Source organism: Meleagris gallopavo, chromosome 1, assembly GCF_905368555.1.
Source record: "Meleagris gallopavo chromosome 1, MGAL_WU_HG_1.1, whole genome shotgun sequence".
Taxonomy (NCBI): Eukaryota; Metazoa; Chordata; class Aves; order Galliformes; family Phasianidae; genus Meleagris; species Meleagris gallopavo.
The window spans coordinates 142061592-142084296 of NC_139404.1; the positions used below are offsets into that span (position 1 = coordinate 142061592).

General features: G+C 39.1%; 1 protein-coding gene across 4 annotated transcripts in view; it reads right to left on the reverse strand.

Moving 5' to 3' along the window:
- Nucleotides 1–122: 122 nt before the first annotated feature.
- UBAC2 (UBA domain containing 2) overlaps nucleotides 123–22705 on the reverse strand; it is a 96620-nt gene continuing 74037 nt past the window's right edge. Inside the window, exons 7-10 of one of the 4 annotated variants that reach the window (XR_014880859.1) lie at nucleotides 17798–18043; nucleotides 10346–10394; nucleotides 8011–9946; nucleotides 4371–4459 (exon numbers count right to left, since the gene is read on the reverse strand). Coding sequence is in view for 2 of the 4 variants with exons in the window: in XM_085215576.1 (XP_085071702.1) it covers nucleotides 877–984; nucleotides 4343–4459; nucleotides 17798–18043 (471 nt within the window). In the remaining 2 variants the exon portion in view is untranslated. Of the gene's footprint in view, nucleotides 985–4342; nucleotides 4460–8010; nucleotides 9947–10345; nucleotides 10395–17797; nucleotides 18044–22705 lie in introns of those variants that run through there. The other 3 variants (XR_014880860.1, XM_085215577.1, XM_085215576.1) reach the window with 3 other exon arrangements.

The window sequence follows — 22705 nt, forward strand, 5'->3', positions numbered from 1 at the left end:
GACGGTATGTAGTCAGCTCAAAATACAAACCTGGCGCATCAGGCACAGCACACATCCATTGATACAGAAGCCTGTCTGAATCAGACGTGGATGTCATTCAAATTACTGCAGTTCTGACCTCGTTGTCTCATTCAATTCACCTTTATTTCTTCCAGTGAGTATCCTCATGCCCTGTGTCTGAACAGCAATTTACTCCATTTGTAAAATTTAAGTGTACAGTGGTCACTTATCATTGCTTGTAATACGCCATATAAATTTTCTTGTATCCTATCTGTGCATTATTATGTACTGAATGACGACTTTTATTTAAAATGGAATTCAGGAAACAAAATATTACAGGCATTAATAAAAGTTTCTGGAGTGACATAATAATCTCATAACACTTTAGTGAGCTGAACATGAAGTGACTGTCGAACACCTTATTACTGCAGTTAGAAATCAAGTACTGTAACACAACATGTAAGCTAGAGAAATCAGATGGGCAAACAAAGAAAACACAAAGTTCCTTGATGGGTAAATCTGGTTGTTGTGGTTGTAGGAGCATGTTTTCTTAGTCATTCAGTTCGATAACGTGTCTAACAATGATTTACAAGGAAAAAAAACACCTATTTTATTTAAAAAATAAATTTAGGTGATATCCAGTAATAAGTAGAAACTAAATTTACTTTGAAAAGGATAACCAGAATAGAAACCACCGGTTGATTCAAAGGCTTGGGAACAGCTCACGTCATTCACTAAGCAGTCACGCGGAACCCACTTCTCCTTCCTGCCGGCTCGGCGAGGCCGACCTGCATCAGTCTGTCCAGCAGGTGGCTGTGTCCCCTTCAGGAGCATACAAACCCACGGGGAGAGTTCCCTTCATCACTCACATAATCATCAGTGCTGCAGTAGAAAATTAGTGGCTACATTTAAGTCATTATTTGAAGCCCTCAAAGCTTCCAGAGCGTCTCCTCTGGAAAATCCCATCTCCATGAGTCGTGCAACCTGTAAGAGAAATAACATAAAGTTACTGAATCAACAGTTTTATTCAGATCATGTGTGCATTACCTATTTAACAGTGTCAGAGATCACTTTTTTTTTTCCACTGTTCAGAAGCTTATCTGTCTGAAGAGCGTGCAAGCACAGCTCTGCACCACCACAAAGACAGATCTGTGACAGCATGCTTGAAAACACTGCCAGAGAGAGAGAGTGAGATGAGAGCTTTGTGATTGCTTGTTCAGAACCAGCATTTTGCTGTGTTTTCAACCCCGGCCCCGTTTTGAAAGAAGAATGAAATAGAAAAGAAGCTTTGTTGTCTGGCTGGCATTTTTTCTGTTTTTCACTTTGGCACCTTACATGACAAGGGCAGCCTGACCCCAGGGCTCATTGCTCTAGAGAAGAGCATGCCCTCCCAGAGCCCATCACTGACCCAAATAGGAAATCTTACAGCAGATGGGAAGACCTGTACATTTACACTTAGCTGTGCTCTGCTTGAAAAAAACAGTGAATGACTTTGAATTCTCCAAAGGTCATTAAAAAGCCCAAAATGTTTGCTCCAGGTGGTTTTTACAGCCAATCTGAAAGCTACCCCTGAAACAGAGGCAGTGAGATACTTATACTGGTTCAGTAAAATTCACGGAAGGATTCCAAATGTTTTCAAAACAGGGCAAGTCAATGCCATGTGATGGACGAGTTACCTCGAAATGGGCACATTGAGAGAATCATTTTGGTGATCAGTAACTAATTATCACTCTTTGCAACATCATGTTCTTGACACCTAACCTTTTCCCCTGTGCTAACAGATACTCAAAGTACCACAAATTACTACATGTTAAAAAAGTACATACATCTAATTAAATCTAGGGCTAAATTTTGATTTAAATCACACTTGAAAACTATAGCTCTCTACTAGGTATAAGTGAAAGTCACAATGTAACTAATTCACTTCTATATTTAATCATGCAGAGAGGGGGGCAGCATGCAGAATGAAGCATGGCCAGGGGCAGCAGGAGGCACTCTCCATCCTGCTCACGCCTGCAGGTGGGCTGTGAGGTGGGAGCTGCAGGTCCAGGAGTGGCCTGGTAGCCCTGGTGGCCCTCTGGAGGCTGGCATGGAGCCCGCTGCACAGAACCAAGCAAGCAGGAATGCAACTGAGGCCCTCTGCATCCTGGACACATTAGCAATGTGTGGTCATATCTGAAATGCCTCTTGGAAGAAAGAATTCAAGATTTTTAATCTCCACTGTTTTGGTGGCTTATTGAGAAATACAGCCTTGCTAAGAGTGCCCGGAGGTGGGAGTTCTGGTTCTCTTGATCTAAATACGCTGTTACAAAATGTTTGAAAACTGTTACCTTGGCTGTCGAAATATCAAAAATGCTACCATCTTTTTTTTGCATTTCCCCTTCTCGCTCTATCAACCAGTGTCAGTTTCTCACCTTCTTGTAGTGAGAGAAACAAATCGTTACTTTCAACATCACTGCAACATCAATCTGGATCTCATAACCAGTAACTTTCTGAAGTTCCCTTTTTCTGACTTTTCACCTAAGATAACGATTTTTATGAGAAAGAGGCCAGGCAATGGAAATCAAAGCTAACCTCAGCAATACAATTCAGATGAAAGGTTTTTATGGCAGTGGGCATGGATTCTAACTTTGACTTTCAAGAAGCGGTGGATGGAGTTTCAATGCTTCCATTTGCAGAAACATCCAGAGGGCACGGTGGAAAATAAATTTTAACAGCAGAAAGCTCTGTTTATCTGAGTATATTTTAACCGCAGAAGTTGAATCCAGCACCAGGAAACTGAGTTGAATGCTGGTAACAGTAATTGAAGGTGCTAAAAAATCCACGAGATAAGCAGAGATTTTTCTACTGGACGTTGCTAACGCTTACAAATTTGGATCCAAAGAACAGGCACAAGCCTTGCACTTCTGCCATTCTAAGACAATTTACAGATTTATTAGCACAAATCTGAAAAATCAAAGGTGCTTAGGTAACTCTCTACCTTGCAAGGCAACCAGACAGCATTTCAGATGGCAGCAACCTGGTGAGCTTTACAACTTCAGTGTGTTACGACATGTAAGCATATACTGAAGTCCTATCATACAGCTGAGCCTGGGCCAGGTTTGAGGTCAGAAGACAGCACAAGTTGGACGAAAAACTGTTACATGAGTCCCAGCACAACAGTACAGTCCATACATACAGAATTTGTCACTTTACTCCTGGCACTGAATAGGCTTTTAGGCTGGTCAAAATCTTAGACTGGTCACAGAAGGTCTTCTTTAGTGGGGGATTTTCTATTCTTTTTCTTTCTCTCTTTCTCTCTTTCTCTCCTTCTTTCTTTCTCTCTCTCCTTCTTTCTCTCCTTTCTTTTCTTCCTTCCTTCCTTTCTTTTTTGTTGATTGGTTTGTTTTTTAATTTTTTAATTTTTTTTTTAACTTTTCTGATGTAGGCCAGCAAATTTTCAATCAAAACCACCAGTGCAGTTAATTTGGAACATAATCTAACATTGAATCAAAACTAGAAATTGGATCATAGCAAAGATTTCTCTTTGGAACAATCTCATTTTAAACTAACTGGAGATAACAGCATTTGTCTCCTTAAAACAGAAAAAAAGTTAAGGAACTCACTCTTGGAACCTATTCTCATTGAAGAATAGCAGATACCTTAGACAATAAAAAGGCCAATGCAGCTTACTGCAGATGGGCTAAAACTCGGAGAACTTGACTGTACACAAGAAATCCTGAATAAAGAAACAAGATTAATATCCAGTTCTTAAATTTCTTAGTAAATCCTCGGAGACAACAAACTATCTACAGAAGTCTACATCTACACTATAGTTCTAAATCTGTACTAGGCAGAAAAGATAAACTTCTCTGTGGCAACAGTACACAAAATCAGTCAACCATATTACGTAGGGAAATACCCCACAAGTGTCTGCTGCAGCCCAAGGCTGGCAGAACGTTTTTATTTCCAAACAGCCACATGACCAAGTTGGAAACTTAAGCTGGAGACCTCAGTGCAGGAAGAGCTGCATGTCTACAGGGAAAATGATGAAATCTATTTGCCATTCTTCCTTTTTTTTTTTTTTTTTTTTTTGAAACATATATTAGCCCCGCTTGTGAAACTGTCTAACCTTTAAATATAAGAAATGAAAAGTTACACATAAAAGCAGTAATTCCCAAGTTGATATGCAACTAGTTTGAAAGATAATGACGAGTCACTGTCCCTGTATTGTGACTGTTAACTGAGATTTCTATTTATGCTACTGCAAGGAATGATTAAGAAGCTGTGTCAACAGACAATAAAAAAAAACAGAGGTAATCCCTAACAGCTTTTTAAATGAAATATTAAAAGAAAAAATTACCTGTTCTTCAGAAACCTCGGTAGGTGGAGGTGTGTCTTGATCAGATGGGTGATGATCTTGATAATTGTGTCTATGACGTAAAGGAGGAAACAGTCTATTCCAGTTAATCATCCCACCCTGAAACCAGACACTGCTGTCAGTCTTTTCAAAAAGAACTACAGGTACTTTTACACATAAAGACCATCCATCCCACATAATACAGAAGGCAAACATTTGAGCGAAACACTTATCTCAAACAACAAGAGCTGCTGTAGCTTTTTGTGAAGTGAAAACTGGGACTTGTTACCCCTTTCCTAGCTACTGGAAGTAGCTGCTGTAAGGTAAGGAAAAGTGTTAATAAAACAAAGAAAGGACTGCCTGATTTCTTGCTAATACTTCTTGTTTCGCATACGTTGTGGATGATATGGCTCACTACAGTGCTAGGTTTCTGAGGTTGAAGAGCCTGCTCTCTTTGTGACTTTGTGCCAGACTTCGTGTCTGGCAAGGGATGCAACAGCACGTTCTGCACGTGCTTGCTTTACATGGGTAAGAGTGAAATAAAGAAGCAGGGAGAAGAAGCAAAGATGCTTTTCACTGCATCCACAAAAACGCATCAGGAAACTCAAAGCACGTGCTGCTGATCACAAGCTCAACTTGCAGGATACCCGTGATAGACTTTCCATGCTAGTGATTATTTCTGTGACACCAATATGACTGTGACAGACTTTCAGACTTACCTAACTTCAGTGCATTACTACCACAGCAAAAGCTGGCTGTACTCCAGTGCCGAATCATTTTCTGACTACACGGTAATAACATAAATACACAGCAGTAACGTAAGTATGGCATAAATCACTGAGCAGAAACTTTAACAACTCAGCTTTAAGCCTTAAAACAGTAAGACACACAGAATGCAAAGCGTGAGCTTTATCATTGCCTAGGAATAATCCATCTTCCTTTCATGAGCTTGCACAAACATTCTGGAAGGGATGTGGTGTGACACCAGAACCTGCAAATGGGCAAGAGCAGCACCACTCGCTCCCTCTGTTCTTTGCAATGCAGCTGGTGTCCATCTCCTCCTGACCCACTCCCTCTGTTACCATGGAAAAGATCCCCCTCCCTTTCAGTATATATAGGACAAGGACTTCCTTCCTCTAGTTGTTCTGTTTTAGGTCTGTGCTGTCGTTTCTCAGAAAATCTTCCTCTTATGAGTTTTTTCTTCTCTCAGCTGGGGCTCTTCCTGCCTTTATGTACTCCTGCAGCATTAAAAGCTCTCTGCTTGATCAGATCAGCAGCAGCAGCTTAACCTGCTCTCACACACACACAATCACTTATTTTGTTTTCCTGCCCTTTCCTTTGTTCTCTTCCATTGTCTCCCTGATAGACCCAATCAGCCCAGACACCACAGGAGGCAGTGCAAGAGCACACTTGAAAAAGCAGTCATGAGATGCGACCTGTTAGCTTGTAAAGTGTTCCAGTCCCTTATGGCACAGTGCATCTTCCCTAAGAAGATCAGCACCACCTATGAGTCACCACTCATCTTCAGTACAAAGTTTCCACTACTAGCAATCTGGAGTTTAAGACACTATTACATATCTACATTTCTACTTTATACGCTGCACTAAGCATCTACTTAAAAGGTTTTATCTTGAAGGATTTCACATAAGCCTTGCGTTAGCCAAACAATATAGTGCAGCAAAAAGGAGAATTGGTTTCTAGTTTAAACCTGGAGAGGGATCTCACACCTCCTACTGACAAGCTGAACTCCTCTGTGGTCTTGGAAAATCACATGTCATGTACTTCCCCATCTCTAGTTTCCCCTAGTTCAGAATTATTTTGAGTTTTAATTCATTAATTTTGAATTTCTGGAAGCCTACTGAACTCTATAGTTCAGCAAGAACATGGAACTGATGCTAGTTTGCGTGTGTGTTCTCTTCAAAGACCTGAGGGGGAGAAAGCAATGCTTCCAAGGGTCATTCATATAAAACTAGTGGATTGAAAAATGCCAGCAGGATCAAGGCACGTTTTTTGTACACCAGAATTCATAGAGAATAATGCATATTAAATTTTAAATCTACAATAAATGCATTAATTTATCAGTATGCTATGCATCTGAAGACTGAAATAAATGTACCTTTCCAGCTGTGCTCTCAGCTTTACCACCAAGCTACCTACTGCACCCTGTCCTGCGTGCTGACACATAACACTACAAAGATATCTGCCTTTTTATCTTAAACTTAACAATACATTTTAAATTAATGTGCACCAAATACATTACCTGCAGTAAGAAATCCAGATTCCCTAACAAAATAACTACATTGTTTAGAAGGTTTATTATGGATAACTGGATGAACTACAGATATGGATGGATGAATTCAGAACAGTTCCAGGCAAAGTTTGCTAACTCTCTCCCAGAAATAACAAACAGACAAGGCAAACTGGATCAAAATTGCTATGAGAGGATCCTTTTCAGTTGTCCTCAGAATATTTCAATTACTTTTGGAAATTGTGACAAACGTCAGCTCTTGACTGTATTAATGATGAAAGAATATCTAAAGTACAATTAATGAAGGCCAAAAGTCTTAATGCTATGTGAGCGCTGATGTTTAGGATTAATTACAACTTACTTTGGATGGTCTATTTTTCAACCGTGTATTATTTCCTAGACTGCACCTAATCCATGTACGCTATGCTTCTTGATCTGTAAATGCAAGGAAGTTGTTTCTTCTCGTGGGCTTGCCTCTAATCACATGATGGACATGTACAAAGTCAGATTTAAAAGAGCAGAGATTGAGGGAGTTGCAACAGGAACTGCTACTGTGGACCATTCTCTAAATATAAGAATACAGCAGGAACTGCCGCTAATGTCTCAGATCCATAGAAAGCAGAGATCAAGGCTAAGGATTTCCAGTGTGCACGGTGATTTTTGGACAATGTTACTATCACAGCAGAAATTCACTAAGATTTGATTTTTAGTTTGATTCAAAGCAAACAGCAAAAAATTCCAATTCTCAAATTCCAGTTAAAAATGTGCAGAGATTTCCAGATCAATATTCTGCCTTGTCTCCCAGACATTATTCTGCAGACCTTCTGTTCACAATTTTATGATACATTCTGTATTAGGGGGATTTTTGACTATGCTAAGACACTTACTCTGAGAAAGGTCAGGAAGATTTCACATGAAGATATCCAATCTGTGAATCTATTTAAGCAATGCTTCTAAACCATCCAAAAGTCTCTACTGGAGAATGGTAAATAAGTATGCCTTTTACAGGAGACTTGAAAAAAGCTAAAGCTATATTACCAGTGATGGTAACCATAGTCAGCCAACAGTCCAGCTCACCCAGCAAATCCACAATGATGAGGCAGGTCTAAGATTAAGATCAGAAGTCAAATCAGTGGCTTAGGACCTGGACTTGTACTAAAAAGCAGCGAACTCCCAGTTGAGGTGGGTGAGGCCCCAAGACTTGTCACAGATGTTTCTAACCACAGCTCTTTCTCACAAGTCTGCTCCAAGGCTGAAGAGCTGTACCGTGTCAGAGGTGGCCCTCAGTACAGGCAACACAACCCTCTGGAAAGCTCGTTGGTGTGCTCAGGGTCACAACTGATAAACCAACTGCTTTCCCCAGTCAGTGCTCTGGGCAGAGAGAAACCACTCGTCATGTTATCCACACAAAGGTAAGACTTACCGTTCATGCCTTCTTTCTTAGTCCAAATCTTTCATGACCAACTCTGTGAAGATTTTCTGCTCCTCTGCTAGAGGAAGGCAATCACTGAGAAAATCAGTCTATAAACTACCATTCATACAAATATTTCGTACAAATTGGTGACTGGGCCCTGATTTCTGCCTGCAGCAGTCTTCCACACATCATCAGAGAGAACTCATGTCAAAAAGACTGCTTCATTCAGTAGCCAAGGAGAAGGATGATGGACACATTTAAGGAAAGTTCTATAAGCCTTCCCCACTCTATTCCTCCTACAGTTGTAATTTTTTAACTAAAGAAAACAGCAGTTTCCTTTGACGCTAGCAGTGCAAAGACTGGGTGAACTGGTTGATGGCAAGTTCTTTGTTACTATCTGACAGGAGACTAACAAACCAACGAGACCATCTATCGATCTCTGTTACATCACTAATAAAAGTGATGATTAGGATGTGGAAAATATTGATGATGTTGGAACTTCTGTTACAGGAAAACAACAAATCAGTCACAAGCTTCAGGCGACCAAACAATGAGATGGAGGAATGAGTTAAAGGAATGGGAAAATGGCATCTACCCATGATAGAAAATATTATAAGGAAATACTATATTGTTTAATTATTCTTGGTAACTGTCAGCACTTAAGCTGTTAGGTCACATACTAGATTATTTTTTTTTCCTAAATGGTGTCTGGAACAATACTGTTTAAATGAAAAGAGTATCCCCTTTTCCCACAGAACAAGACATTCATATAAATCTAGAGCTAGCTGTCTGATTGTATCACTTGCTGAAATCCCAATTACACAACCATTTTTTCACATCATCTCCTTACTCTCTTTCAGCTTTCCCTGCTTCCCTTTACATACTTGCCATAGCATATTCTGTAAAACAATTCTTACACAAAGTCTGACAAACATGTATTACAGACCACTAATAAATATTCACTGAAGTAGCTACCACATGTGCTTGTATTACAATTAGATTAATTTCACTAGAATTGAAAATGCCTTATAGAAGTCCTCTTGATAATTTTTCATGTGGTTAAGATTTTTTGATAATGCTATCTCATGTATATGGTTAATGCCAACTTGCCATCTGTTTGCACAAACAGGAAACACCTCCTGATATCTGTCCTGTTCACCTTTTCTTAACACAACAACCACAGTAAAAAAAAAAAAAAAAAAAAAAAAGGAAATTGCTTTGCATTTCATCTTTTAAAGTAACATCTTTAGAGCTTGCTTCCCTGCATAGTAGTCATTACTTGGTGCAGGTATAGATGCTGTCTTACTTCACTGATATAAAGATTTATTCTAAGAAACAAAAAAACACTTGCCTTTCAGACACAATCTTTTTATTAAAAATATTGACCACGAAGTATATGTACTGATAATATGAAAAAAAAACAAACGTAGCCATGAATGACACACTGATACCAGCTGCCTCAGTCTCTGAACGCTGTAAAAAAGATCAATGGCAACGGTAAAACTTCCAGTGGACTTATTAAAATGTCTGGCCTGTCTCTTTTTGTGAGGTAAAAACTGTTCTGGGGGTTTATTTCATCTTAAATTTTTTTTCTTTTTTAACCTTAATAACATTCTTTTTTGAAAGGAGGTGAAAAGTAATCATACTGGTGCTGTGAGCATCACTTGTAACGATGGAAAGAATTTTTCACCATGGAAAGTAGTGCAGCAATTTCTAAACATATTCCAATTTCCTCTGGAAATTTATGCTACAGACAAGTCTCCTTAGCCCAGAGGCTTTGTCTCCAACTCTTATTTGCTGTATCCTGAGCTTTGATGTCTGCATTCTCCCAGAGGAGCTCGTGTGTCACAAAAATTCACAAATCCACATGTGGTCTTTTCTGAAGCCTGATCAGTTATTTCCTTTGAAATCCAGGAGGAACACCTCAGTCTGGCCTCTGAAGCCACTAGAGAAACAATGGAAGGGACTTCAGTACAGCATTCACAGTACCAGATGCCAAAGATGCCAAATGGCGGGCCTGTCTGTGCCTTGGGAGGCGAGTGGGCACAGCTGCTTCTGCAACTGTGTTCAAGGGAGGTGTAGGGAGTTTTGAATGCTTCTTAGTGTACTCATGCATGCCCAAGCATTTGGCCTTGTAGTCTGCTTGCCACACATTACAGGAAGGGGTGTTGTTATATCACTCAGGCACACAACTAGCTGGTAGTAAGTGAAAAGCTATGAAGGTGCTCCCAGCACTGCAAGTTAGCTCAGGACAGTGGGAGAGTCAGATGGCTCTGCATTCAACTCATTACAGTACGGTTAAACACCTCATCTATACCAAACTGCACATTATTGTAACACTCACATTTCAGTACCGCTGTGATGCAATAGTTCAGCTGGAAAGTGATGGATTGCTACACCAACAAGAAAGAAAGACATTTAATATCAGTCAGATGCTAAAAGATGGTATTTTTGAGAACAGATGTTAACTCATTCACCCAGCATTAGGAAAGTGTTGAGCAGGGCTCTCATACTTTGTTTGCACTAATAAATGGGGATTTTGATCTTGTCTAGTCAGGAGAGGCAAGGCTTCGACCACCTTTTCAAAGCACCTCCATTTGTGGACTTTCCAACTTCACTCTTGCATGCTTGCATCAGCTGCTCTTCATACAGACTGGGCTCTGCAACATCACAGACGTGGTCACAGCTACATCAGCTATCAGTCATAATCACAACCTGAATTTTAAGTAATTGAATGATTTGGAGCTGTTCTTATGTTGGTCCTTTAATATTTGCTAAGTGAGATAACCAGAGTGTGGCAGCCTGCTGTGCCAAATGCTCAAGGCAGGTCCAGCAGCATGAACATCCTCTCTGGATTTAAGGAAACCATCTGTTACTCCATTTTAGACATTTTAGACAAAACAAAGGCAGTTCTGACCCTTCTTATTTGGCTCTCTGGATGCAAACTGGTGACAAGTGACTTATTAAAGCTTGATGGATGATTAGACAGATAATACCTCACTCGCTTCCTGTGCACAAACATTTTCAAACACAAGTGAGAAATTAGAGTTTCCAAACTGTTTTGATTTGAGAAGCTTAGCTAGCAAACAGTGGGTACAAAGAAACCTCAAAACCAGATTCTCCAGTACACTGGTATAAACACATACTTGGGTTCATAAAGGGCTAGTCTACCAACACATAGGAGGAAAAAAAAAAAAAGATTAATATCCCACTCAAGGGAGCAAAGATTCAGTTGCAAATGGGAAGAACTTCCATTTGTTGACATCCTAAAGTTAACATTCAAGGTGACATACTGGCAATACTGCTTGGCAAAACCTTCCCATCTATTGTGCTTCAACAGGCTTTAGAAAGAAACAGTGACACAGATCTGTTGTTGTTATGTGCTATTATCAAAGTTCCAATCAGAAAAACTGAATACCAAGATGGACCACACACTATCTGAATTACACGTTTCTGGTCTCCTATGAGCTACAAAAGAAGAGACTTAGAGGAAGAAATGACTTCTAAACAAGACTCTCTGAATGCAGATGAAGGGTAACAGAAAAAACTACTGACTTCTCAGCCCTGAAACTGGATGTCTAATTTGGCTTATGCTTGAAGCTGCAGATGGAAGAACACAAACAGCTAAAAAGAAACTTGCCTTCTGTGGACAGAGGTGGATCAGACAACAGAGAATTAAATGCTCTCAAAATGCTTGGGGAGATTTTTATGCCGTGAGCTTTTTTAATGGGGATTGCCTCAAATTAAATTGTCAGAGTAAGAGAGAATAGAACAGTCACATAGGAGAACAAACATAATCTCTATCTCAAAAATTATTTGCTTCATTTTGCTTTAGGAAGCATTCCACCATTGCTTCTGTAGGGAAACCGATTACAAACACTAACTCAAATTTAATCATTGTTTAAAGGCTACAGCTCAGAAGCCCAGTCAGACAGAAAGAGAACTTGAATAATCGAGTCCAAGAAAAAAATGATAGTTCAATGTGAGGGCAGGAGTGCTACTGAGGAGTAGGAGTCAGACGCAGTTAGCCTTGTGACTCTGACCACTGGCTGTTAAGGAGGTACATTAAGTTTACTCTACTAGTACTACTAGCGTCTGTCAACTCCAGGAACTGCTGATTTCCATGAAAAAGAGAGAAAATATAAAGTAGATACATAGAGGAAAATAGTCATAAACTCATTATACCTGGATCAGCACCCTGGAAATTCAACATTCTTAATGACATCAAATCCATGAAAAAGTTATTTGGGAAAAAAAAAAAAAAAAAAGAACGAAACAACACTGAAATATCTAAATAGTAGGGTTTATCAACTGCTGCAATGATGTTATCAAAATGGAGCAGTAAAAAAGAGTGAATGTATATCAACATCAGCAGAATACACAGCTCTATAGCTGACTATCTCTAAGCATAAAGCTCACTTTTTGAAATAAAAACAAGCATTATTCTCAACACAGGGAAAACATTAAAACATTACAGAGGAAAAAAAAAAAAAAAAGAGGTTTGAAAACACCAGAAGAATATCAAAAAGCAAAGGATGAGTTAACAGCTCACCGAGGTCTGAAAAAGTATTGTTTTCTTTGCAAAAATGGGGGAAAAAAAAGGCTGATGGTATGTCCACAACAGACAAGGGAAGATGGATTCTCAATTTAGCCATAGTGATTATTGCTGCAGCATAAATGGGCTGGAATCACTTATTAGCAGAATTTGTAAATGTCAATGCTGTAGAAACATGACTCAGAGATCAGAGCTCAAGTAACTCTTTTAATGTGAGTACACAGAACTACAGATGTGTTTAAAATTTATGGCAATGTTGTAAATGGCACTTTCTATTCAATTATGCCACAAAATCCCAGGGTACCTATAGGTAACACACATTAGTTGGAATGAAAGCCTAATCAGAGAAAAGGATTTTGCGTCACACTGGGCTGAAAACCTCCCTCATTTATTCAGGTAAAGTTGTCTGGTACATTCTCCTCTAATAATGATAGATACATCTTTGGATCAGTACGAACAAACTCCTTCCATCTAATGTTCCGTAGGAATTTCCAGGGAGCTGGCAATGTGTAAAGGTTGCAAGACATCTCCAGGGCCCCAGAGGCCTCTTGAAGCATTCGTTGTTGGTACTCAAGCTTTTCAAGCTATTTCAGAAGACTTTGCTAAAGTAGCACCTCTCTGCGTCAGTGTGAAAATGAAGTATGTTCAGATGTGGTTCTTCCTTGAGACGGCAGAAATAGGCTGTCGGTATGTTCACTGAGGGATTTGTTTCTGGCATCATGAGCAAGGACAACATTCCTAAGGAGGAATTCTTGTCTTAGGAAAGTCACTGCTCCACTAAATTCTGTTTTCCAAGGTCAGAAGTTTACTACTTAAATATAACTGAAAGGTAAATTGGTAATCTAGCCTCAGTCCTTAGCTCACAAAATAAGTAAGTTGCAAATTTCTCAGGATATGAGACGCCCCGTAACAATAAAGACACTCAATGCATCTCCCCACAGAGCATCTCTCCAGTGTCCCAGGAGGAAGACATCCAGTGAATGAACAATTAGGGGAAGCAGCACTGTTCCAGAAGAAGTCTGGTCTCTGCAAGCAGGGGAATCAGAGATATGAATCAAAGGGGGTCCGGCCTCACTAAAAAGTACCAGGAGCTGGAACAGAAAAACAAAGACAGGAGGGAGAACACCCACCCCACAAAAAGCTTAAAAGAAGAGGAAATAGTAGAAAAGATTTTCATATATTGCTGTAGGCTTATCACAGACCCTTGAGTGCCTCAGTGAAACTCTTTTTTGAACCAAAAAGTTAAGAGAAACCAGGAGGCAGGCAACAGTGTCTTCAACACGCTCAATGTGAATGAAGGCTACTGAGAGCATTTTTTTAAGATGAATGGACCAGGGTTCACTCTCCAACCCCATATACAGAATGGGCACAGGAATGAGCATTAAAAGGAGAAGTGGTATCTAATAGCCAACAGAAGGTGCTGACCACCTTTTCTGCAATCTTCCACAACCTTCCTATAACCCAGTGACATCAGTGCTGCCAGCAACACCTCGCACGCACTCCTCCCTCATCTATTTACAGTTTGGTTATCTGCAGCCTCCTTCCAAGCTTGTCAATGGGAAGTGAAAGTCAGGCTGGCTCCCTGCTAGCACCCCAGTGCACACATGCAGCAATTTCTTCCCCTTTCCCATCAGAGCTTTCATTTGGGTTACAGAAAGGCAAACTTCAGAAAAATGCTGGGAAATGAAACAGATCCAGAAATGCAAAAGTCAGGAGAGAAAGACCAAAAAGTCCCATTGATTACAGTATCAAAAGGATAAAACAGTGCCTGAAGATATAAACTACCTCCTGTTTGGAGTGAGAGAAAAGGAAGTTGCATCAATGCCTTCAGGATGCATTGCAAATGCTGAGTGATGGGTAAGATGTGATGGGAAAGAATTTTCTCCAAAGCAAAGAAGGATGTAGAGAAGGAAACACAAAGTATGGGAAATAATAGAAATGAAGGGGAAGATATGAAAATCTGGGAGGAAAATGACATAGTGGGGAATGAAAACGTGAAAATGATACAAAGGAAAGAAAGAGATCAGATTTATGGAAAAAAAGGAAAACAAGAGGATACATTACTAAAATGAGAAAAGAGGACTGACAAAAGAGAGAGAAAGAAAAGAATTAAGAAACTAGGGTTTAAAAAGGAAAAAACAGCAAGCTGATATTTTTTGAGGGCATGAATACATGTGGCACACATGTTATTTCACTGCCTCAAAAGGCGGATGGAGGTGATGTTCAGTAATTCTGAACTGATAAGTTCAGAATTTGTCAGGATTATCAGTGGAAGGGAAAAAAGGAGAAAAAGTTTTCAACATACACACCACCATCTGGTTAAGGACTGTATCCATAGCAACTAGAAAGCAAGACAAAAATCAGACACCGTGTAACCACACTCCCCTGCGAAACTAGCAACGTAAGGTGATTTTTCAGTTTCTAACAACACGTTCAGACACAGTAGCACTGCACATCTCTGAGCTAAATCAAAACCATGTACATCAAGTAATGAAGCTGGTGGATTATGCTCAGGCTGTGTCCCTCACTAAACCTGCTCCTGGAAGCTGTGAGTGTCTGGCAGCCCAGCAGTCGCACGCACACCTCTCTGCTTCAGCATCCTGCAGGCAACATTTCTGCGAGAGAAAGACTGGGCAAGGCAAAGCTTTAAGAACTTCCAGCAGGGAAATTCTGTGTTCTTTTTGGGTTTGTTTTTTTTCTTCCCATAGAAAACATCCAAAATTAATTCTGTTTCAGATGAAAGAACTCAGTAAACGTAAACAGAAAAAAAAAAAAACCCTCTATATTTTAGTATCTTAGAGATATAGTATAAACAACTTAAGAAAGTTTTTTTCCCCTATTTTTTTTCCCTGTTGTTTTTAAGCTTTTCCTCTTTTTGTACCATCAGGCTCACACTCTTCAGAATTTCTTGTAAAACCTGAAGGATGAGCTCAGTACAAAAAGGGTCCATTTAAGAAAGGGGCTTCTTTACAGCCAGAGGACAGTTTGCCACATTCCGCAGGACAATGGAACACTGTTAAAACCACACATTGTGTTCTTGTGTTTTCCATATGCTAACAATACACAGGGAAAGTGCACTGCCTCTTCCCAAACAGAAGAATTGAAGAGCAAAGGAAAAGGAGGAACAAACAGAATGCCTTCCCAAGGGATAACAAGAAAACAGTTGCACAATGACGTGCAGAGGAAAGTTAAAGTTTCCTTTCCTTGGCAAACAACATGGAAAGCAGGAGAGAAAACATTAATTTATCTCACCTATGGACAGCATATTGGGATGCCAAAAATCTGCACAATATTCTCTTGCAATATAACTCACACTTGTATGTGATAACTTGATTGACATACTTCACAGCTTTTATTACTGTTAGTTTCACAAAAAACCTCCCAATGACACTGACTGGTGCTCTTTACCAGCTTCAGTCCCATAGGTAGCATTTACCATCTAAATTCCATCTGCAGTGCGATGCGTTCAACTCCACTGTCTTCAAATTATACCTTTGTAAGCTTCTAAAAGCAAAAGAATTGCACAATTACAACAATCTGCAAGACTGTTTTCGAGTTTTGAATACTGAGACTGAAATTATCCTGTTTGTCTTTTTGTAGCATTGCATCTCAGCTTTTGTGAAGGGCACTACTCATGACTTTGTCAATATCCAGTAAATTTTGTGAGTCATAAACAAAGCCTAGTAAATGCTTTCCTAACACATCTTTTCTGAAGAACTTTTCTGAAAAGTTCACACATTGAATCCTTTGCCTTCTGCTCACTGGTTTCACAGTTTAGCACTATCAGATCACAAAATGCCGCACTAAAGTTAAAGACCAGTCATGTAGGCAGTTTGAAAGAGTTTCAGCAACTTTTAAGGTAAACCATGTCACCGCTGCTCAAACAACACTCATTTATTTTACTTAAACTCCTCCATATTTTATAAAAAGCCTCTATTTGAAGTCAATAGTGAAAAGACATTTTGCCAATTTCACTGTTTGTAATCCCAGGAAAGGAGAAGGATAAGAAGAAAACGTTATCAACTCTTACCATTTATAATTCTGAACTTATTTAATGCTTCTTGTAGTTCAAAATATATTATAAAGATTGTCTTTCATAATTGGCAATTTCTTTCTCTTCTTATTTGAAGAAACTTAGCTGAATCTTCACAACAGCTTGTGGCCCGAAAGACACCTTCAAAGCGTCTTCTATCAGAACACTGATGTTGAATTATTTCTAGTTCATTTCTTACATTAAAACTGGTAAATGTTCTAATGGGGATAGAGATTAGAAGCTTTCCACCTGAGGAACAATTTATTCAGATCAAAATGTTAAGAAATGGAAGAAAACCAAATTCCAGGGAAACAAAGATATATACTCTAGTTGTTGGCCAAAGCCTAAGCTTTATGCTATCCTACATCTAATTCTGCCAACATATTAATGGTAACATAGGTATATCTACAAGCTACCATAAACATAGTCAGAATTCATATATCAGTACAGAGCTGCATTTCAGTCAGAGAAAACTCAACAAAGATCACAAATTGTCAGACTGTAACAAAATAATGAGCAATGTATGCTCACATAGAGAAATCTAAGGCCCATATTGTCTGCTAAGTTTGATAGAGCAGTAACATATATTTTTTAGATATAGGAAGAAGTTAATTGAGACACTGTCTGCCTTGTTTTACCGCCCTACAACAGCAAACAAGTGAATGTCTTTCATTGCCTTGACTAAAACAGAGAAAATAAAGGGCTCTGCTATTCCATTCAGTAAGGAAATAAAATGAACACTAAATGCAGCAAAGAGAAAGTTCCTGTGGTTGACCTCCGTAAGAGAGTTAGATAGCTGAATTTCAGAACTTTCTCAAAGATGCAAGCCTTATTCAAAGGACATTTGCAAACGAAGTTATCATGTAGACAATTTTCTCTGAAAAGCACGCAAACAATACAAATACTCAGAACAGACAGAGAACTTGCTAACTTTCACCAATGGCTCTTACTAAAGACAATGGAGAGGCAGGCTGACTTTTGGTGAAAGAAATGCCAGATGTACTGATATCCTTATAGGACTGCCTGATGCTCTGCTTCTACCTTGTGAAACGATTTTAACATGTAAAGTTATACAAACGCCTAACTGGCTAATAGCCAGTGTATGAAAGACCAATTGAGAAGAATATATCAAGCAGGAACCATAAAATATACAAACTGAAAACATATGTTTCCCATAAACATAATCTTTGTGGAGCATGCATCAGTACCTGCTGCTGCCTTTGTCTCCTCATTTGGGCAACCTGAGACATCATGATTTGTCGATCCAGTAGCTCCATTCTCTGCTGCCTCTGGATGTCGACTGTTGCTCCCATTCCCACTCGGATTTCATTCGTCGGTTCCGCAGACGAGAAGATTGGTTCAAGAGTCCAGGAAAATATCTTTGCTACCCAGCTGGGTACACAAAGAATTCGATGAACTTTTAATATACTGCTATTGTAGCAAATCCCAGAAATCTAAAAGCAAAAATGAAATGTTAAAAAAACAAAGCCTTTAAATACAGCAAATTTACTTTGTACTAAGCTGCAGATGGCCTTTCTATTTTAAATGTACATTTTAATGTTTTCACCTACTACAGTCTTAGGTCAAGAACCAAGAATAGGGGATTTCTTTACCTTCAACTTCCTCACAACTACAGACATTTCAAAATTTGTGCACAGCACTGCCTGTGACTCAGAAAGTTGCTCTTTTTTTTTTTTTTTTTTTTTTTCCAGAATTTCAACCCAAATCAAGTGACTGTTTCTCAGTCAGGTTGAGAAAGGTTTATTCTACCTGAAACCAGTTTTATTTTATTCAAATAAAATTTTGATTTCTAGTAAAGGAACTGGTCAGAATATGCTGCATGCTGACCTGAGAAGACTAAGGCTGTCCTTGAGAATGCTGAAGTATTGTAAACATTCCTTAACAAAAAACAACTCCCTCATAGTTTCTGTCACCATTTTCAAGTCTGCTTTTCACAGAATCACAGAATGGCCAGAGTTGGAAGGGATCTCAAGGATCATGAATCTCCAACCTCTCTGCCACAGGCAGGGCCACCAATCTCCCCATTTAACACTAGACCAGGCTGCCCACGGCCCCATCCAACCTGGCATTGAACCTTCAGGTATGTTGCACCTTACCACTCTCATAGTAAAGAACTTCCCCCTGACATCCAACCCCAATCTTCCCTCCCTCAACTTAAAACCATTTCCCTTGTCCTGCTGTTATCTACCCTTTCAAAGAGTTGATTCCCCTCCTGTTTAGGCTCCCTTTAGGTACTGAAAGGCTGCAACGAAGTCACCCCGCAGCCTTCTTTTCCCCAGGCTGAACAAGCCCAGCTCCCTCAGTCTGTCTTCATAGGGGAGGTGCTCCAGCCCCCTGATCATCTTTGTGGCTCTCCTCTGCACCCTCTCCAACAGCTCTGTCTTTCTTGTATTGGAGGCTCCAGAACTGGACACAGTACTCCAGATGGGGCCTCACAAGGGCAGAGTAAAGAGGAACAATCACTTCCCTGTCCCTGCTGGGCACCCCTCCTCTGATGAAGCCCAGAATACCATTTGCAACTTTACTTTTGAGTAAAGACAAAAGTAAAATAAAATAGCTGATTTAAAGTTTAATCAAAGAGTATGCACAGACTTTTTCCAATCTGCCTTCTAGGGAAAAAATAAAAAGAACAGTTCATTAAAAACTGACATTAAAGAAAATCAGCCTTTGTGGTGCCCTTCTCCTACCTATTAAAAACAAAAAACAAAAAAAAACCCAACATTCCTGTGTTCATGCTCATGCTTGCCTTGGAACTTGATTTCACTGGAGATTCAGAAGGAGCAACAGAAATCTCTGTGTCGCAGGATGATCTACTGTCATCACTCAAGCATCATTTTTAATCTCACTGCAAAACACTGAATGCCAAAGTGGTACTCAGAAAGGTCAAGGTCTTCCTCAAGTTCTGCCATTCTGCTTTATGCTACTTCTCTGTATTTATGACTATTTAACATCTGCTATTCCTCAGAAATTATGCTACACAGCAGAGTGAAATGAACAGGAAGAGATAAGGACCATCCAAAATACATAAATGATATATACCAAATTAGTGCATTAAATTACATTACATTAAAAACAACGTTTAAACTTCACGTCTGGGCAATTTATCGATTTAAGGATTCTTATTTTATCTCACTGACATTTTTATAAACATACAGAAATCATTTCATTGTTGCAAGTAGAAAGGGAGACAGTTCAGAAAAAAAAATATTTTTTGGAAGAGGAAACTTTTTCAGATTACTTACAAGGTTGTTATTAATAATCTAGTGAGAAAATGAAACTTTTAGAATAATAATTTCAGTTCTGCTGTGTGAAATACTGATTTTCTTTTTATTCTATCATAATTTATGACTTCTCGTGGGGCTGGATGTAATACCAAAAACAGGCCATAGTTCTAAAACGAGAAAGAGAAAACTTAGACTGCCTTTAACCCCTTATCTTTTCATGCTATGAAGAAGTTAAATGAGATTTGACAAGAGGAAGGCCATCATCTATGGCCTTAGTGAAGGCTGCCTTTAACAAAACATGTCTGTATTTAAAGAAAGGTTCTCAAAGGACTCCGGGAATGACAGGGCACTGGAACATAAGCTTCTTCATGACCTCAGTTCTCTCCTCAGCTCTAGTGAAATAGTTCCAGAAGACTGTAAACCCTCGACTAAAACTTGGGCACATCAACTGGAAACTAAGACAAAACTCCAATGAATACATAAGAAGAGTAGTATTCATATCACTTCTGTGATCATCTTCTTTTGGCATGTAATACTTTAGGTACCTACCCAGAAAAGAAGGCACCTCAGAAGTTAGCCACCAGCTACTATGGATGTCAGAGTATACAGGCTCCTTACTCAACACTTAGATTGTATGGCTACCAGGAAGGTCACTCTTTTGGGAGCAAGAATGACTGAACTTCGTTGCAAATATTACACAAAATTTCATCTGATGATTTCAGAGATCCTTTCTCCCACCCTGTATCATTAGGCTACAGAGCCAGGCTCCGCCTTTGGTCCCAGTAATTTTGCAAAGAAAGGCAGAGGTGAAGAAAATGACTCAAAATACTTGGTCAGAAATCACACCAGTGTTCCTTCAACTCTTTCAGATGTCCTACCCAACTATTAATCTCTGCCCACTAATCACCTGCAGTCCTTTGTGAAGGCCTAAAATCAGGGCACCATAATCTATAAAGACTTCAGAAAGTCACAAGAAGAAAACAATGCAAGCAGCGATAGGAAAATCTGTATCTCCCTGAATGTATGACAAATCTTGACACGTGTCTGAACATGTTAACCACAAACAGTTCTCATATCAACTCAACACAGAAAGTGCAGCAAATAGGACAGCACCAGCATGAATTTGTGCCAGTACATTAGGATTTGTTTGTCTCAGAAGCGGAAATGTACATTCTCATATTGTTCTAAGTAGAGAAAGCTAGTCAATCAAGAGAATTTAATCAGAAAAAAAGGCTTCATGAGCCTAAATTTTATGGACAACATTAAGATGGAGCATGCTAAGTGTGAGAGTTACACACGTCTCCTATCTCCCTTCCCATATTTAATGTGCTCACTGGAGTAGCATGGCTGGTTTATGGCCAATGAAGCACCAGGTGAAGAGGGCTGTCTTCTTTCTCTCTCCTCACTTTCCCCAGCAGCAGACTAACGTCTTGGCCCCTCCTTGTCCTGCCTTAGTTAGAAGCTCATTGCGTACCCCAAACGGGATCTTCCGTGCTCACAGAGTAGAAGATCAAGAAATCTGACAATATGAAGTTCAGCGAAAAATCTTAAATAAAATGAAACTCGTGAAGGAAGAAGATAAATCTATTTATCTGTATATCTTCTACATGTAGTTGCCAAGAAACATACTGTAGGCTAATAACTGTGCAGAGCAATCACAAGACTGCAATTCTTGGTAAATAAAAACAGATTGAAGGACAGATTCAGCTGTGATAGGTACTATGTGTACATGGCCTACATCCATCTCGTTACCTTTATATTTGCTAGGACCTCAGAATCACTCCCACTCCTCTTTCCCTTGATTTACTATCCCAATTGTAAAGCTATTAGATGTAAGCGTAAAAACTTCAAATACTGTGCTCAGCTTCAAGAAATCTTCAAGAAGTTTCATGTGGTGACAAAGAGATACCTATTTGCATATTTCCAATAAACCCCAAATGGAGGGTTGTGTAGTTAAAATACATCTTGTGATTCAGTCTGATTTAGTGTCATATATTCATCTTAATGTCAAGTATTTCCAAGGAACTTCTTTTTTAGTTGGTTCATATGCAGAACTTTTTACGTGTCATTAAAAAAAAAAAAACTTTAATGAAGAGTAAAGTTCCTTCTTACACCAGTTTTTCTCATGGATGTAGTGTATTTCTAGTATTTAAGGTCTAAATAAACAACTTAGTTTATTCAGTGAATATAAGATGATATCATTATATCTTGATTTGAACATCAGGTTAAAGGGCTACTTTCCTCAAATAGATGATCATCCAGAGTGTTTTAGGTTCTAGAAAGTTATCAAGGGAAGACGTGGCAGTCAAGTTCACACTGATAAAATGGAGAATTTTTGGCTAGCAACATCGTTTTCTTTCCATCCCTATAAGAAAGGTCAACTTCCTCTCTCCTTCCCTCATGTCTCTCCAAAGAGACATTTTTAAGAAAAAGGAAGTAGCTGTAGTTTCTCTTTTTCATTAGGTAGACCAAACACGGAAGCTCTCCAAGACTTTACAAGACAAAGACACACATGAACAATTACTAAATGAGACATTTTAAATTCTTTACTTGATTGACATTAAGGAAAAAATCAAACAAACAAAAGGAAGGCAGATTAGTATCAAAATTATGTGAAAAATTATTTTGCATAGTGGTTAGAGCTTGACAGAATTATTTACCTTCATGACCACGCACAATCACTGCAAGACCTCAAAACATTTTTTCTGTATGTGCAGGCATGGATGTACTGCCATTTCAGCACAGTATATCTATCCTAACTTGTACTTTTCTCCTTGTGTTACTGCTACAGTTCTAAAAGCAACAGAAATCATACTGTTAAAAACATTTAATTTTTTAAAATGTTACTATTAAAAAATTGTCAATGCCTCA